Source organism: Glycine max, chromosome 20 (assembly GCF_000004515.6).
Source record: "Glycine max cultivar Williams 82 chromosome 20, Glycine_max_v4.0, whole genome shotgun sequence".
Taxonomy (NCBI): domain Eukaryota; kingdom Viridiplantae; phylum Streptophyta; class Magnoliopsida; order Fabales; family Fabaceae; genus Glycine; species Glycine max.
The window spans coordinates 37,936,791-37,954,542 of NC_038256.2; the positions used below are offsets into that span (position 1 = coordinate 37,936,791).

At 34.0% G+C, this 17,752-nt stretch overlaps 2 protein-coding genes across 2 annotated transcripts; both read right to left on the minus strand.

Moving 5' to 3' along the window:
• Positions 1–4,697: 4,697 nt before the first annotated feature.
• On the minus strand, positions 4,698–14,759 carry LOC100790592 (WD repeat-containing protein 25). Its single transcript, XM_003555973.5, has 4 exons — positions 14,394–14,759; positions 10,513–10,671; positions 9,741–10,225; positions 4,698–5,300 (listed from the first exon to the last, which is right to left on the minus strand). Exons 1-4 carry the CDS (start codon positions 14,650–14,652, stop codon positions 4,929–4,931), a joined length of 1,275 nt encoding a protein of 424 aa, XP_003556021.2. The 5' UTR covers positions 14,653–14,759; the 3' UTR covers positions 4,698–4,928.
• Positions 14,760–16,251: 1,492 nt separating this feature from the next.
• Positions 16,252–17,532, minus strand: LOC100791119 (NDR1/HIN1-like protein 26). The gene has a single exon (XM_003555974.5). It carries the CDS (start codon positions 17,224–17,226, stop codon positions 16,543–16,545), a length of 684 nt encoding a protein of 227 aa, XP_003556022.1. The 5' UTR covers positions 17,227–17,532; the 3' UTR covers positions 16,252–16,542.
• Between the last annotated feature and the right edge of the window lie 220 nt (positions 17,533–17,752).

Here is a 17,752-nt window from a genome sequence, read left to right on the forward strand (position 1 = left end):
CATGTCATCTAATTTGGTTCTATCGTATAAGCATTTTGTGACGATTTAAAATCTTCACCTATGGTTACTCATGTTTTAAAATTGTCTAAGCAATAAAATACATAATTTTTGTCTAATTTCAAATCTAAAACTAATTTTGAATATAATTAAATTGAATGTCATGAAATTATAATCTTAGGCCATTTAAAATAATTTTAAATATAATTAAGTTGTTATTGTAAATTATAGTAGACAATATATATTTATAGAGAGAAAAATCTTTGATAGGTAAAAATTTAATTTTTTTTAATGTTTGAAAAATGAGAATTTGAGATAAATTAATAATACAAAGTAAAATAGACCTTAGTTGGTGTGTATTAAAGTTTTAATGGATGTAAGAATAGCAATAATTTGAATGCAAATATGTAATTTAAGTATAGTTATTATTGTACTTTATTATTTACAACCTTATAATGTATAATCAAAAGTGGAAGGAAGTATGGGAAGAGTTGCATAACTTAAGGGTGAAAACACCAATCAAAACATCTGTTTTACTTGGTGTTAAAATTTAACTCAAAGGACACAACTAACCGTAAAGAACATTAGTCTAGTATAGTACTCGTGCAAGCACATGAATAAGTTACAAAATTAAATATATAATATAATTGCATGTATTTAGTGGTAAGTGTGTAAAACTTAATAAATGAGAATCAAAACTAATAAGATTGAGATATATAATATATTTTATAAAATAATTTTGTCTATTTAGTTTTCATGATATCTATGGTTACTCATGTTTTAAAATTGTCTAAGCAATAAAATACATAATTTTTGTCTAATTTTAAATCTAAAACTAATGTTGAATATAATTAAATTGAATGTCATGAAATTATAATCTTAGGCCATTTAAAATAATTTTAAATATAATTAAGTTGTTATTGTAAATTATAGTAGACAATATATATTTAGATAAAGAAAAAATCTTTGATAGGGAAAGCAAATAATTTTCTGTATTTAAATCAAATGATAATATTCTTTACTTGAGCTATAACTCTACATGGATTCCCACCATAAGCAAAAGAAATAGCTCAAGTCGTTGTACCTAGCAACAACAAATCCCTCACCGAAGAAAAAAAATAACAAAAAAATTACACTTTACGTATGATATTATATATGAGTAAACTTGATATTTAATCATTATAGAACATATTTTGTCATTTTATTAGCTAAAGATTTACATATAGTTTGAGTGTTTCTATTAAAATTCTTCTCAATGATAATAAAATAATAATAATAATAATTCATAGCAGTAATAGAAAAGGAGAAATCATTTAATGAAAATTAGACTTTTTTAGATATGAGTTGTCTGACCTTTGGATGATAACATTGGTTGCTTAACACAACTCTCCGACATTCTTCAATGTGCTTCTGCTTAACCAATTGTGAAAGAAATTTTTTCACAAAGGCATCTCCTGCAAAAACAAAAGAATATAAGTACATAACATCAATTTTTTAAGTTTTCACAAACATTTAGAATAGACAAAATCAGAATCTAACTTGCCACTACCATTAATATGTAATATCTATGTATTAGTTGCATGACTATGTTTTATTATTCAAAGAATTATATGAGCAGACCAATTGCCCATAAATTTAACTACACATATAACTTTAACATTTAAATACTAAAAGCAATAGCTCTGTATAGCTCCATTTGTATCAACTAATTTGTATAATAGTATTAGGCGTACAATTTCATTTTCCCATCCTCAACAACACAAACAGTGACTATATGAGATTATATGTACCTTTAGATTATATTTGTATTCTGTCAATTTTGACAATTCGGGCATGATTTGTCTGTGATTGTAAGAGCGTGGTCGGTATCAAATTTTCTCAGCAGTGACTATGGCCAGTGACTGTAAATGTGAATGCTACATTTTAAATAGTACAAGGATTGAGATAAGTTAGGAATCCTAATTTAATTTGCACTTGAGACAAGGAAAATAAGTGAAAAATTATCTAATATTTGTCCACATTAGGAAATATAAGCTCCAGAGTACTTCAAACTAGCGTGTTCTTTGTTTCCAGTCAACCCTTATAGTGCAAAATTCACTCACCGTCATTATATTGGTAGATTCTTTGTTTGAATCACTTCTAGAGTTCAATGTACTTTTGCCCAAATTTTTCTCCATTTCTCTATATTGTCTATTAGGCAGTGGCAAATCGACTGAAGATTGAGGAAAGAAACTACTTCCGCCATTGTTGATCTGTCACTGGGGTCTTCCTGTACACAGAATAAACCAATATGAATGCATCTAATCGCTTCATTTTGAGAATATGATCCTTCCAATTAATTCAGAATCCAATAATTCTAACGGCATTCCCTATCTCCATTTGGTCAAAGCCGGCAATTAAATATTGTTAAAAATCACAAAATTCGTAAATAATATAATAATGTAGGGATTAAAAATGGAATAGGGGATAATCAAATCAATGTCGTTATCCTCTCCACTCTTATATCATCTATGCACACGAGATAAGAATTTCGACAATGAATTAGAATACTCACATACGTCCTTATGTCATCAACACTATCAGATACAGAAGGAGAACCTTTTCCACTGATTATCTTTAAGAGTTAGGATCACGACTCCAAAACTATACACATCAGATTTTACAGAAAACTGGCCATGCATTGCATACTCCGGAGACATGTATCCACTGTATATACAACTTTTGTTAGTGCTGAAATTTAAACAAAAAGGAACAAAAATGTATAATGCAGAAAAAATCTTTTCAAATTGATCAATAACTAGGTAGCAGTAACTTATTCAGAGGGTAATTGAGAAATTGCAAGTAGCAATTTAGGCAGATAAAACTTACTAAGTCCCCACAATTCTGTGTGTATTTTCTTCCATATTATCAGGAGCAACAATTCTTGGTATTCCAAAATCTGATATTTTTGGATTCATGTTATTACCTAACAAATCGTTATTAAGTTTAAGGTCAGGTGTATAATTTTAAGGCAGGAATCTTGGTGGAGATAAAGAATTCCTAGAGCAATTCCTTTAGTAATTTGGTGTCATACAAACTAATTTAATTGTCTTATCTTTTGGGGATCTGCAGGTAAAAGAAATTTTCTGAGTGACTACATGATTTATTATGTAAACTTATATATGTATTAAATATACATTAAAAAATTTAGTATTTTATATAACGGCATTAATTATTTTAAAACATAATTGATCTATTAACTCAGTCGATTAGAACGTTGTGTTAATAACGTAAAAGTCACAGGTTTGAGTTCGTAGTAGGGGCCTGCTTTCCTCATTCTAAGTTCCATCTTTCTTGTGCCCCTTTTAGCCTTTTGAGTTTGTTTTTTGGGGGAAAGACTAGTGGGGCTTAACAAAGAGATAAATATTGGGATAATAAAGAGAGAGATTGCTTAAGACCATGCAAGGTGGGGAACATATTCATATAGACGTTGAAAATAAAGTATGTTCATAGGATAGTAGGCTGCATGAGGCCTAAGGGGTTGTGTTTCCTTGCTTTAAATGGGATTTCAGATTACACTGCCCAAATTTTTCCAATATAAACAGTTCTAAGAGAGAGGTACTTGTACTTGTGGACCATAAAACTTTGAAAGAGGTGTTTGGTTTTTCTCTAGATAGTGCTGTGTGATGTTCATATAAAAAAAATGTTTTCCAATTTCCAGAATTGAAATTTCTTTGTGTGAAAATTTGGAGGGGGGGGGGAGTTGGGGAAGCTGGTCCCATTTGCAAATGCATCTAAAAAGAGAGAAATAAAGAGTGGTGTCTTGTCCCTCTACAATTGAATTTGACCCCCATGAAGAGGGGAAAGGGAGTTACATAATTATAAGGTCTTGTTTAGACCCTGTTAGGCCCCCCTTCTATCTCTCTTCCCTCGTGGGAAGATGTGGCTGAACAGAAGAACAGCAGAGTTTGCCCCCACAAATCCCCTCTTCGATTAAGTCACATTTAGGGTTTCCTTCCATGATGGTAGGTAATGGTTACAAGCACCTAGACATTGCTTGTGACTCGTGAGCTGCACCACTGCCTCATGCCACGTTTTTGTTTTAGTTACAAATGCACAAGAGAATAAAGTAAACCCTGCCCAGCATTAAGAGTGTGAAGGACATGCAAATAAGTGTAAGCATTTCCAGTTTCAAAGCAGGCTTGTCAAAATCTTCCATGGAGAGTTTAAAACTTTTCCAAGTGATCAAGTTTTGGTCTGAGACCCCTGAATATTCGATATAGAAACATGCAACTTGCAGGCTAATATTTGTTGGGACAAAACTACATTCTATGATGGCATCCTTTGACCATATAGCAATCTTTTGGAAAGTTATCAGGTCTTTGAGAATCTCGATAGTCATGGAGCCTATTTTCATTTTGCTGCTTTTTATTCCATAGTGGTGAAAGCAGGTTGACTCTTTAGCCAATTTAGATGCTAATGGCCAACACAAATCTCTGTGCAGCTTTACACATTGTAAGATCATTGCCTGAATTATCCAAAACAGTTCTTCACTGGGGAAATTAAGGGCCGATAATGGAGAAGCATTTTAAATTTTCATTCATTGTTAGTAACTTTCTACACAGTTCAGAAACGATTTGTCACATCATTAATCATAGTTACCAAGATTTCTCACTTCTGGTAAATACTTTAAACTGCTTTTTAAACAATTCACACCATGATTCACTATAGTTGTAATATAAGTGAACAAACATTAAATCCACAGTACAACAGTAAAAGGGTACACATTTAAGCAAACATTGACTTGTGGAGAAGGTTTCATAATTCACACGGTATCTAACAAACTAGAAACAGCTGCCTAGACTAAGAGAAGGCTAGAGTTTTCCACTCTCCTAGCAAGTCATTTTCTAGTAGTAACCAAATGCTTTCCCTTTGAGAAAATTAAAGACTGACTACTCAAATACCAAAATACTTCCATCCCATGAGCATGAAGCAATAACATTAGGTATAACAGGGTGGAAGGCAACATCTATGCATGCCTGGTCATGGGCCTTGATTTTCTTCACAACTTTGGATGACTGATAATCATAAAGGTAGATAGAACCATCTGAAGAGCCAGAAGCGAGTTTTTTCCCATCCAAGCTGAAATTGCACTTGACTGGGAACCCAGAGACCACATGTCCCTCATATCGCTTACATTTGTTGAGTCTGTAAGGTGGGTTGGTAGTAAAGATTGCAACATAATTCCCATTTGATTGGGCAACAAAAGTTGAATCAAATGGGTGGCGCCTCACACAGGGACACGTATAAGCTTCCACATAAACCTGATTCAGGAGTATAATAAGCTAATTAAAATCTGAATTCACAAAGTATAACAAAGTTTACACGTACATGTCAATTTGATATTTAGAGAAGAATTGCATACTCCAAAATGCATATAGGCATCAAGAACAATAGGTTGCATACATCATAGAAATTCCAGATTGTAATACAGTGCGCGTGGCTTGAGTTTTATCACAACTTTAAGATCATGGAAAGTCTTTGGAATAGAAAAAATTGAAAAGTTGATCTTCTGAACTACTTGTTCAGTGTTATCAGTGCAAATCATGCTGCTTTGCTGCATTAATATTATTACCTAACATTTAACAACCATCAACAAATCTAAATGTTTAACCAAAAGTCAGCATACCTTGAGTGACAAGGGTAAATGAGTAAAATGTAGATAATGAAATTTAATCTGACATGTTTAAATGAATAAATTGTAGATATGTAATTTAATCTGATATGTAGGCAATGGCAACATAAACAGCAGTGTGGAAAAGTACAGAAATGGCGAGTAAGAAGAGGGAGAATCTAGAAGCTGGTAATCTCGAATAAACCCTAAAGCAGTAGTGTTGTTAATGGCGGAGAGCCCAAAATCCACCATATACATATGGCGAATGGCATAACAGAAAATGGTGGAAGCCAAGGCGTATACACACACACACATGATAAACTGGTGTTTGCATGTTCTTTTGCAAGAGTTTTTGCCTTGCTTTTAATTCGATTCATGTGATTTTATGGGCAAAACTCACGTAATTTTGTTAAGTTTGATTCAGCCAGGACAGAGACTGGAAAATGTGGAAAATCTGCGAAAAGAGGCTTAAAAAGGGTAAAAAAGAGTGCTCTGATGAGGAGATCGACCGTTTGTGCTCATTTTAGAACACCTAAAGCTATAGCAGAAAGGCCGTTCTGAGTTTTCGCAAAAAAGCCAACAGGGTCACCAATTCCGAGAACGGCCGTTCTCTTTATAGGTACGGTCGTGCACCCCCCCACCCACCCACCCCAAAGTTAGAATTTAAAGTGACCGCTCAATGAGAACAGCTGTGCTCTTCAACAGCATGGCCGTGCTATTGCCAACGCCAGCTACATTTGTTTTATAGAAAGGGAATTGGGTGAGGGTTTGAATTATCTTTTGCTTTGTGCACGAAATTAGAACACTGAGTGAGTTAGGCATAGTTGGGAAATTTGTTGGATTGAGGGAGCACGTGAGAAGGATTACGGTGCCTCTAACATGTTATTTCTCTACTCTTTCCCATGTATTTGACGTTCTGTGTATGCTTGTCTGTGCCTATGGCCAACTAAACCCCTATTTTTTAAGACTATGAAGTAATCCGCAGATGAACCCCAATTTGATTGATTGAAATTTGTCTTTTGTTCAATCAATTGTTTCATTCTATTGTGCTTTATTTCATTTAGAATTGCTCGCTCTATATTTTAATCGTTTGTGGCCTACTTCATATGAATTGTAGAATAATTGGGTCCTGTGAAATATGAATGACCAAACATATTTTAGGGATTTGTGAATTATTCTCCACAAACTTATACTTTCTCGTAATTTGAACCCAAACTGACCAAGTAGGCTTTGAATTAAGAGAAAGAGGGTTCAGTGTTTCACCAGGACCTGTTAACTATTTTTGAGATTTTCAATTACGAAAATTCGGGGAATTCAAAAGCATGATTGGAATGATAGTCCTAGGTCTCTTTAAATGATAAATTATCCCATATTTTTGCTGCTTGTTCTTGAGTTTTATTTCCACGAGTGATTAATCACAATTCATTCCACCATTGGTAAAAATCCATATTCTTTAGTTTATTATGAATTAAATTATTATGGGAACACAACTAGTTCTTAGGGTGCGATATCCTGACTTAGGTCCATTATTATTGCACATAGAGTATGCTTGCTCTTTGCGAACATATTTTACGCTTCAAGTTTCAGGCGCCGTCACCAGGGACTAGTTGTGTAGTTGGATAATTTCTTTTGTGAGACTGTTGTTTATGAGCAGGTAGAGCAGACCTTGTTAGACTATCTCACTCAAGTGGGGATAGCTAACAACATATTGTTGCCAACTCTGGGGGCAGCAGCTAATTTTGAGCTGAGACATGGCTTCTTGCAGATGATAGAAAGCAATCAGTTCCATGGGACAGACTCTGAAGACCCCGTGGCACACCTGAAGAGGTTCCTGCAGTTGACTGGCACCATCAATGTGCAAAACATGCCCACAGAGTATGTGAGATTGGATGCTTTTCCATTCTCACTGAATGGGAAAGCCTGGGATTGACTTTGTGCTTTACCTGAACACAAGATCACTACTTGGGAGGACTGCATTAATAAATTCCTTCAGAAACATTTCTCTGTAGTTAAAACTGATCAAATACAGAGGGATATTGGGAATTTAGTGCAGGAGCAGGATAGTTTGGGTGAAGCATGGGAGAGGTTTCAAGAGTTGCTCCGGAGTTGTCCACGTCAAGGTTTCAGCCCACAGAGGATTGTGCAAATATTCTATGGAGGAGTGTCCTCTCATAATAGGACAAGCCTCGATGCTGCTTGTGGGGGAAATCTTATGCTGAAGCAACCAAGATCACTGAAGATATGTCCTTTGACCCCTACAACAATTATGGGGATAGGAGGATTGTGAGGAGGCCAGGGAATCAGGTGGAGGTAGAAGCATCCAGTTCAGGACTATTGTATTTGACTGGCTGCTACTATAATGAATGAATACTATTGTCTTCATCAAACTCCCTTCACCATAAATAGAACCATTGTTTTTTAAAACTAAACAAGACTAACTAGCCTGATTGGTTCAACTGTCAACTAGTCCATGGCAAGAAAATGATTGTATCTGTACACTGTAGCTGTTACACAGTTAGCATAGTTTAACTTTAACTAGTATACCGTGAGTTGTTGAAAGAAAGAGTGTGCAGCATGTGCATTTTCATCTATATGCTAACACCTGTTAACCAACAGATCAAGTTAACAGTTTAGTTAGCAGGCCCACTGTTCTGCTCTAATTCTGTTACAACTCAACTGATTCAATTGCTACAGTTTCTCTTACACAATTTTTCTATATATTTACAATTGTACTTGAAGTACAAACTTGATTGATTTAGCAACAGAAACACAAATACAGAGAACAATCGGATTGAAATGAACCATTTTATTGAAAAAAAAATTAAAAAACGTAGGCACCCCCACCCCAACATTCTCAAGTTTCTTCCTTGCCACACCCTGTTCGTTTCCATCCCTTTCACATTTTCCTCCATTCTGTACTCTATTTTCCTTACTCAGTCATTCTTTTTGAGATTCTGGAGAAAATTTAGAGTCACTTATTTTCTCCTCAACAATTTTCTCTAAGGAGTAGGCGGTTCTACCCACTCCTTCAAATTATTTATTTGGACTCTTAGAAGCCAACTCCCTAACTCAAAAGCTAGGGAAATTTAGTTATTGGCATGTTTTCGTTTTGAGAAGGCGTATTTTACTATTTTAGAACTATAAGTAGAAAGTATAAATCTAGGGATTGCATCTTTAAATAATTTTCCAAGTTCTTGTTAAATATTTGTTACATTGACCTAATTAAAAATATATATATATATTTAGTTCAAGAACATATTAAATAAGTAAACTAGCAACCTGGTCCCTGAATAATTTGATATTTTCAATTAGGTTCCTATACTTAAACGAAGCCTAACAGAAATGTTGCCAAGGATCCAATTAAAAATAATTTACTAGTTAGGGATCTAAATCTAATTACAGACTTTAAATTATAGGAACTTATTTAAAATCCCTAAATAGTCCAGAAACCTACAAATTAACTTAACCTTAAACAAATATTATGTCTTTAGTGTAATCTTATTATTAGGCTTGCTAGGCTAAGTCATTGCTGAAGTCTAAGCATGGGTAACATCCCTAGGGTGGGTCATGGACAATTGGACATTAATATTGCATTTGCAGTAAGTTTGCTATGTCAGTTCATTCATCCACCCTATTAAAAACAACTTAAGGCAGTATGTTTTGGATCTTGAAACTTGAAAGTATCAAACCAGGAAAAAGGCAGTATGTTTTTAATCCTATAGCTTAAAAAATATAGTAGCTTAAAATATTAAAATTTCATGTTTAATGTCAATAGAAAATAATATTATTGTGTGTTAAAAACAGCATAATAATATACATACGTTAAAAATTAATTCCAGTTTGACAATAATTTGGTCATAGTTGAACCACTAAACCATGAATCAGTCCATTTACCGGCTGGTTTAAGAAAATAGAAATGGCATCTATAACTTTTACTGGACTATCTGCGTTATTATATTCCCTCTAGAATGACTTATTGTTTAGCGTTGCTGCTTAAACTAACAATAAGCAAACTTCACAGCAATTTTGCAGAAAAAATGGATAACAGTTAAAACAGAAAAATGAAAGACAATATATAGAATTATCTCACCTGATTAGACAATGGTATCTCTCTTGACACATCCCAAACAATAATAGCATTCTCGCTGGCATTACTTTGAGATACATCACTAGAAGAAATGAATTGCTTCCCATTCATTGTGAACTCAACATCCAGAATTGGACCTAAATTTCGATTATAATTGTGCACTATTTTGCCAGTTCTGGCATCCCAAAGTTTGACCTGGCCCTTTGACCCTCCAGAAAGGAAGAGATTTGAATTGTCTGGATGGAACTTTATAACTCCAACAATTTGATCTTCTCTGAAAACCTGAGTCTCCAATCCCTTTTCAACATCAATTAACCTAGACGTGCAATCATACCCACAAGAAAGTAGGAAGTGCCCTTGCTGAGACCATTTCACATCTTTGACTGCTGCATTGTGGAAGTTTAGCACACATGCTTTCTTCTGATTTCTGCTCCATACATTCCATATGCAAACCGCATGATCCATCCCAGCAGATGCAAGGAGGTGAGCTGTAAGCTAACTCTGATGAACAAATAAATACTAGTACTAATATATACAACAAGCATATCTCTCTTGCTCTCTCTCTCATACACACGTACACACACGACACTTTTCAATACTTTGATTTTAAATTTAGTCTAACTGTGAACAAATGCTTTATACATTAAAATTAAAATATAACACAAATGCAATACCTTTATCACTAAGAAACAGTTTAGGACGACTATTCCTCATTAAAAACTATAGCATATCACACACAAACCAAGGCAACAGTTTGTCAACAAAGAGAACTTACCATGACTTGATGACCAATGTATAGCATTGACAGCTTTTGTATGCCCGTATAGAGTTGCAGATAGCTTTTCAGATATCAGGTTTGGGCTTTGATGACCCTTTGCTTTACTTTTCAACAATGATAAAATATTATGGTGTATATCAGCATCCAAGATACTCCCTAAGTTTATAAACAAGAAAAAGGTAAGCGTAGTTGTCTCTATCAAAGACAAAAAAAAAATATCAATATAGAAGCAAGGGAATAGATAGAATCACTAAAACATGCTGCACATCTATGTCTGAAGAAAATACCAACAGGAAAAGGTATGTGTGAGAGGAAATAAAGAAATTTAATTTATGCAAGCTCATCACTCAGCCAGAGACTGATTATAACACAAAAATTCATCTGCTGCATGCTTCAAAATTAAGCAGCTATTTCTATTGAGCTTCCTCACTAGATAGATATAGAAGTGGAGGGCCTTAATTGAGAAGTAGACCTTGAACTATGATAGTAGCCATGCCAAGCGATTGTTGCATAAGCACAGTGCCAATAGACAATCAATTAAAAACTCAAGACAATATTAACAATTTAACATAACTTGAGCACGGATCTCACTACAGAGTTTATTATTATTTTAATTTTTAATACATTTTGAACTTTTGATTAGTTGTACCCATAGACACTATGCTAATGCAATAATTACTCTAGTCATGCCAAAGAAATTCAATTCTCTTAAATACCACCAAAAAATGTCAGGAAAAGAGAATCTGGGTGGGATTTATATAGAAGAATAAGGATACAATTATGAAAAAAATGAGTATCTAAGACTCCAAGTTTTGCTTATCTCCTAAAGAAAAGATCAATTTCATTCCCTTACTCAGTAAGTATCCATGCCACAACCATATGTTTACCTCCAATGGACATATGATGTTTAACAGATTATGTCTCATTTTCGTCATCCTTTCAATAGATACTTGTGACATTATTACCTCCAATGGACATATGATAACAACACCAATCCCTCATATTACTTTGAACTGATATATCCAAAAAGGCATATCAGACTATTCTCCCTCCCTCTTCTCTACCCCTCTATGATGTTATAACATCACCAATCCATCATATTACTTTGGATTATGATATATCCAAAAAGGCATATCAGATTATTCTCTCTTTTTCACCCCTCTAAATCACATACCCCTTAAGCATATGGTCATGGGTTCGATCCCTGGCCACTGGCTACGAGAAAACATCTGTTGGGAGAGGTCAACCCCTTAAATGGATCTCAATACCTCTGGGGATTAGTCCTTGACTTTCAGCTGAGGAATACCTCGGTTCACACAAAAAAAAATGTCTACATATGCCATTGGGCCTTTCTGTTCATTCTCATACTTTTTTATCTCTGGCTGTATGATTGAGAGAGGAGGGGATTTCAAGAGGAGACACGAAAATTCAAGAGAGGGAAAATGATGAAAGCACTATCAAATAAAATTTTTAATTGCAATATCGGGAATGATTATAAATTATACAATCTATAAGATTTACCATATATACAAACATAATGATAAATATGTTATATATTATTACATCAATATCTTAAATTGTTTTAAACAAACTATAGTCATAGTTATCAATCACAGATAGCAATGCATACCAATCAGCATTAAAAACGGTATAGCGAGATGGCCACTATTTTAAATATTATAATATAAGTAAATAATTTATAGTACATATATAAATACTAAAAACAAAAAAGAATCCAAAATTAAAGAAATTTATGATAAATAATAAGTCAGATTTTATGCACACAATTACCATCAATCTAGGAACAATAAGAACAAAGTAATGCAGTAAAAATATGAAAGATGATGGTAAAATTAGTAGAAAAAGGACACAAAAAATAAGATAAAAATTAGCAGAACTTGAACTGGGAAGTCTAAAGGAAGAAGAAAGTGTGAAACTCAGGAAAAAAAAATAGTCCTGTAAAGTGAAGGAACAAAGGTCAAAACAGAGAGAAAGAAGGATTTCAAATCCTATTATGTTTATGAAGCAAAAAATGCATCAGAAGATGGGGTGACATGACAATTTTAGCCAAGAAAACCCTCAACAGTGTCATTTCAGTGGTACAAATAGTTTTTTGAGGTCTATATCATAATAGCGTCATTATACCACGTGAAAAAATCACCATTTTGGCATGCCATGACCACTTTTTTAATCCCATAGCATCCTATGCCGTTCCACTACACTATTGCTCCGCTATATCAAGACTATAATAGCGTCATTATAGTCTTGATATAACATTGTATAGTGAATCACATACTTCAATATGTATCCCAGTAACAGAAGATAGCAGTAAAAAAAATAAAAGATGAAGTTGATCACATAAAATGCAGCAACACAACAAATAAAGGTAGCATCAATATCATTCCTAAAGCTAATATAAAACCAAGAGATTTTTCTTTTATTTTTTTATGCATTGTTAGTATAGGAAAGTTTTACACTTTCAATTTGCTGTCAGCCTGTCACATTATTTAATTAAGTTTAATGTGACCAGAGTTATCAATTGTGGATTGCAGAAGATGGATAAATGCCAACAAACCACTGTCATATATTATCGGGGAAATCAAACACACACAGAGACATATACATACATACATATATATATTTATATTTATATATATATATATATATATAAGTTGTAAGCAAATAAAATAAAATGCATAAAAAATGGCACGAAATTAACTCAAAATTTCAAGTGGTTGGAGACTTGCTAGAGATGACAAGAGGATGCAGGAACATGCAACAACCATGTCACCTATAGCGGCCGCAACAGCGCTATAGCACCACTATAGCAGCTATTTAACAACATTGAATATGACCTAGTGGGATAAGGTGATGGTTGTTTTGTTGTTACCTTAACGCAATTGTCTTTACATTGATTAGCACATCAAAATTAAACTCCTCCTTTTGAAGTTATGTAAGAGAAATAAAAGGAACTCAATCTATAACAGAGTAGTTAATAACACCACTATCACATCATCGTGGCACATTGCAGGATGGCCATACTCCCTGGAACTGAGTCACATCACACCCTGCAGCATTTTGCAGCCTTTGCTCCCGCTATGTCGGATATGGGGCTGAAGACTGTTTTACCCCTAACTAAGTACATTTGGCAAAATCAGAAAATTGGACAGAGTTTTAAGTTGACATGTTTTCAGTTCCCATTACATTTGTTCATGCGCACCTGTAAGTGCAAGCCCTTGCCCACACTCCTCTGCTAGTTTCCAGCACCACTCGCCATCACACAACACAGCTCTTTTTTTTTCAGCCAATTTCTGGCATCCAGACTCATTTCTCACTGGTTTACAAAGAGTCATCTTTTTTCCGGTAGTTTCCAGCAATTTTGTCACTGTTGTAGTCTACCCACTACCATTTCACTGTTTTGCTAACCACCATAGGTAATTTGTGAAGGGAGGCCACTACCTAAATGGCGTGTTTTTATGGCATAATTTTGGTCTTCTGCCACAACCATCCACCATTGATAACACAGGTATAAATATAAGGTAAGGGTTTAAGGTTCAAAATATCGTCATCACACTATCCACTACCCCCTATAGCATATATAGAGTCGGACACTCCGCGTCGCTAGTTGGGATTGACAACTCTAATCTATAATCATAATTCCAAAATTGAACGCCTTTTAACAAACAGACCTAAAAATAAAAACTAAAAAAAAAAAACATATCAAAATCGAACCCAGTAAATTTCACAAAAGTTGAATGTGATTTGAATTTCCACTGTAAAAGTTTCAATGATTACAAAATTGAACAAAAAGAAAGAAAAAGTTCAATTTGGATTACACAAAAACGAAAAGGGAGGAAAAAAAAAAAAGAGATGGGTACCAGATAGCGTGAACGGAGACGGAACAGGAACCGGTTCAGGAAGAGGGGCAGGGGTGGAGCCCATCAATGCGCGCTGTCGTTTGGAAATGTATCTTCCGAGCATGGGAGCTTGTGTTTGGTTGTTGAATGAAGGAGGAGAAGACAAAGGAAGGTGTCGTTTTGGCGGGTTAGGGGAAGAGAGGGATACTCTCTGTCGTTTTGGTTGTTCTTCTTCTTCGTCGTCTGAGGCATTCGAATAAGCGTTGCACAGAAGATCCATGTTTGCTTCGCGCACGTTCTATTCCTTCTTCCCTCTTGTTTAAGTTGCAGGGTTAGAATATGATGAGGTTTTGTCACAGTCACTAAAAATGTCATAGTCTCTCACCTGAGTTTAGTGTGTTGTTAGAAAATTAATTTTAAATAAAATTGACTATTATAGAATTAATTTGGGTGATGGTAGAAGTTACTCTACTTATTTTAGTATTATCATTTTATATTATAATTGATTTCATTATAATTTTAAAACAATCCAAACATTAAAATAAGATTGACTTACCTCATCTATCCAACACAGATTATATGCATTGTACGATTTCTTTCCTTTTCTCGTTTTCAATTTACTGCTGGCTTTGATTTTCAAAATTTAAATGTTAAGGAAAGAGTAACTTTCATATAGAAAATTAAAGAAATAATCAAAACGATATATTTCAAAAACATAAATGATAAAAATAAAAATTTTAAAATTCAATATATAAAAATGAAATAAATAACTATGGTCATTCTGTGGAATTTTGTGCAATGGAATTCAGTGGTTGGTAATGGTAAACTAAATTGGAGCCGTAGGATTCGTGAGATTTACACAACTTTGGGATGAGAATTAGGCGAGATTAGCATGTGTATAGATACGTATCAAGATAATTTGTTTTTTTTTTTTTCGGGTTTTTGTTTCTTTGTATGGGTACACCTTTTACTGCTATTAAGATCCTATTAATAAGATTTGTTTTTTTGTTAAAAAAAAAACTTTCAAGTACAATTGTTGAAGCACATAAACTATAAAATCTATGGCTTATACTTAATTAGACTTTGTACTTATGCAATGAATAGGTATGTCTTATGTCATAGGTTATTTTGATTATAATAGTTATTTAAGTTTATTAATTGTATTATTAGCTATGTTGATATCATTAACATTATTTTATTTTTAAAATATAATATTATAAGTTATTTGGAAAGATTAAGTATATATATTCATATATTATAAACTAGAATACACAATAAAACAAGACTCTTACTCTCTCAATTAGGAATTTTTAATGTTCATGTATTACTTCTACAACTACCAAAACAATTTCTCTCAGAAACATATAATCAAACTATATCGTTATTTAATTATTTGTACATTTGATCTTTTTAACACGTATCCCTTGGCTTTCAATTCATTTTTTATTTTTATCTCTAAAATGATTTTTTTTGTTTTTTTGTTAAAAATAATTTTGTTACAATTTATATATATTGTTCATTATAAATTTAAAATATAATTTATATGTTGAAATATATTTATTTATTATAAATTTTAATTAATTTATAAATTAAAAAATATACATGAAAATTAATTATATAAAATTAGATATTTGCCAATTACAATATATAGACTAAAATATTAATTAGTTAGGTTTACTTGCACTTTTAATCATCTATCTTTTACAATTTCATAAATTTTATCATCCAACTATAAAATTTACACATTTTATCATTCAAATTTTTAATTTTTAAACATTTTATCACCTAACTTTTTTCACATAAATTTATAATTATCACACTTTAAAGAATAAGTGTAAAATTATATCTAACTATATATAAATTCTGTTTCCAATATTATTGATAAGTACTTAATACATCCATGAAACGTAATGAAATCTAACAATATATCTCTTTTTTTTTTCTTTTTCACCATCTTAATACATCCCAACATAAATGTGACAAAGATATGAATATTACACAACAGAGAAATGATAAATCTAAGGAATAAAATGATTTTTTAAAAAAGAAAAAATTGAGATAATAAAAGGTTGCTGAGAAAAAGAAACATAAAAGAGACAAAGAAAAACGAAGTTAATGAATTAATTACAGAACAAATTAGTGAAAATAATCATATCATGCATCCTTAGCCTCAAGAGAAATAAACGGGGCACCTCTTGTCCTTATAAATGGTCAGGAGGGAACCATCGGGTCCCACGCCCACATTACAGTTGGCGTGCATCGTGTGGCGCTTGCTGTCCCACGTGGATATCTTGAATCTGATCACAGACGTCAATTCCAAGCGGAACACCACGCTACCGTCAGCCCTATCGCTCTGGAACTCCGACCAGCGCTGACTACTAACGGTCAACGTCGCCCCACTAAGATCGCCGTCCACTTCCGTCGTGTTCTTGGGCTGCTGATAAAACGGGTAAAGTAACGGCGTGTACCCAATTTTCGTGTCGCGGTAATAAACGGCGCCGTCCATGGACTCATAGTAAACCCCGATGTTCTGGTTGGAGTTTCGCGCGGATACTTTGAACGTTATGACGGCGTTTTCGAACCCGGAATCTTGGGTCAGGCCCGGTATGTTGAACTCGTGGATGTGGAACCTGGGCCTGTGGGGCCGGAGGCTGAGCCAGAGGATGAAGGTGATGAGGCCCACAATGAAAAGAAGGCCCAAGAAGGTGGCACAGATCATCTTGGAGACGCGGGTTGTGAGGCTTTCGTGGACACGGTGGGCATAGTACCGCATCGTGTGGTGCCGGTTCAGTTTAACGGGCTTCGGGTTCGGACCCTGGACGTGGTGAACGGGTATGTGGTCGTTGTTGTGCATTTTGCATGGATTGTGTGATGAATGATGATGGATGAATATGAACGATGATGTGTTTGAGAAACGAACTAGGTTTGGTGTTTGTGGTTTTGTGGTGAAATTGCATAGAGAGGGGGAGAAGAAGGAAAGAACGGATTTTTAGTTGGGTGCATGGATGAAGTAAAGAATAAGACCTTTGTCCCTTGCGTTGCATGTCCTCGTAAGTAAGGAAAGAAAACTATTTTTTTTTTTTTGGAGCCTTAGTCTAACCTTTTTCCTTTTGCATCACCTTTGGGTAATCATAAGTTCCACTTGGTGTGTGTTACTTTTAAAGCAGCTACCCCAACAATGTAAAACTAACGTTTACTACCTTAAAAGACTGGGAACAGACATCATAAACTATCAACTATCTATGCAGATACAAAGGTGGGAATTTTCGTATGAACTCGGCTTCTTTTACTTTTTATAAATGACTTTTTGTTTCAAAAGTCACCACTTTCTTATCAACTTACTAATTCCCCCCTCAATCAAGGTCCAAAGGTTTTATCCT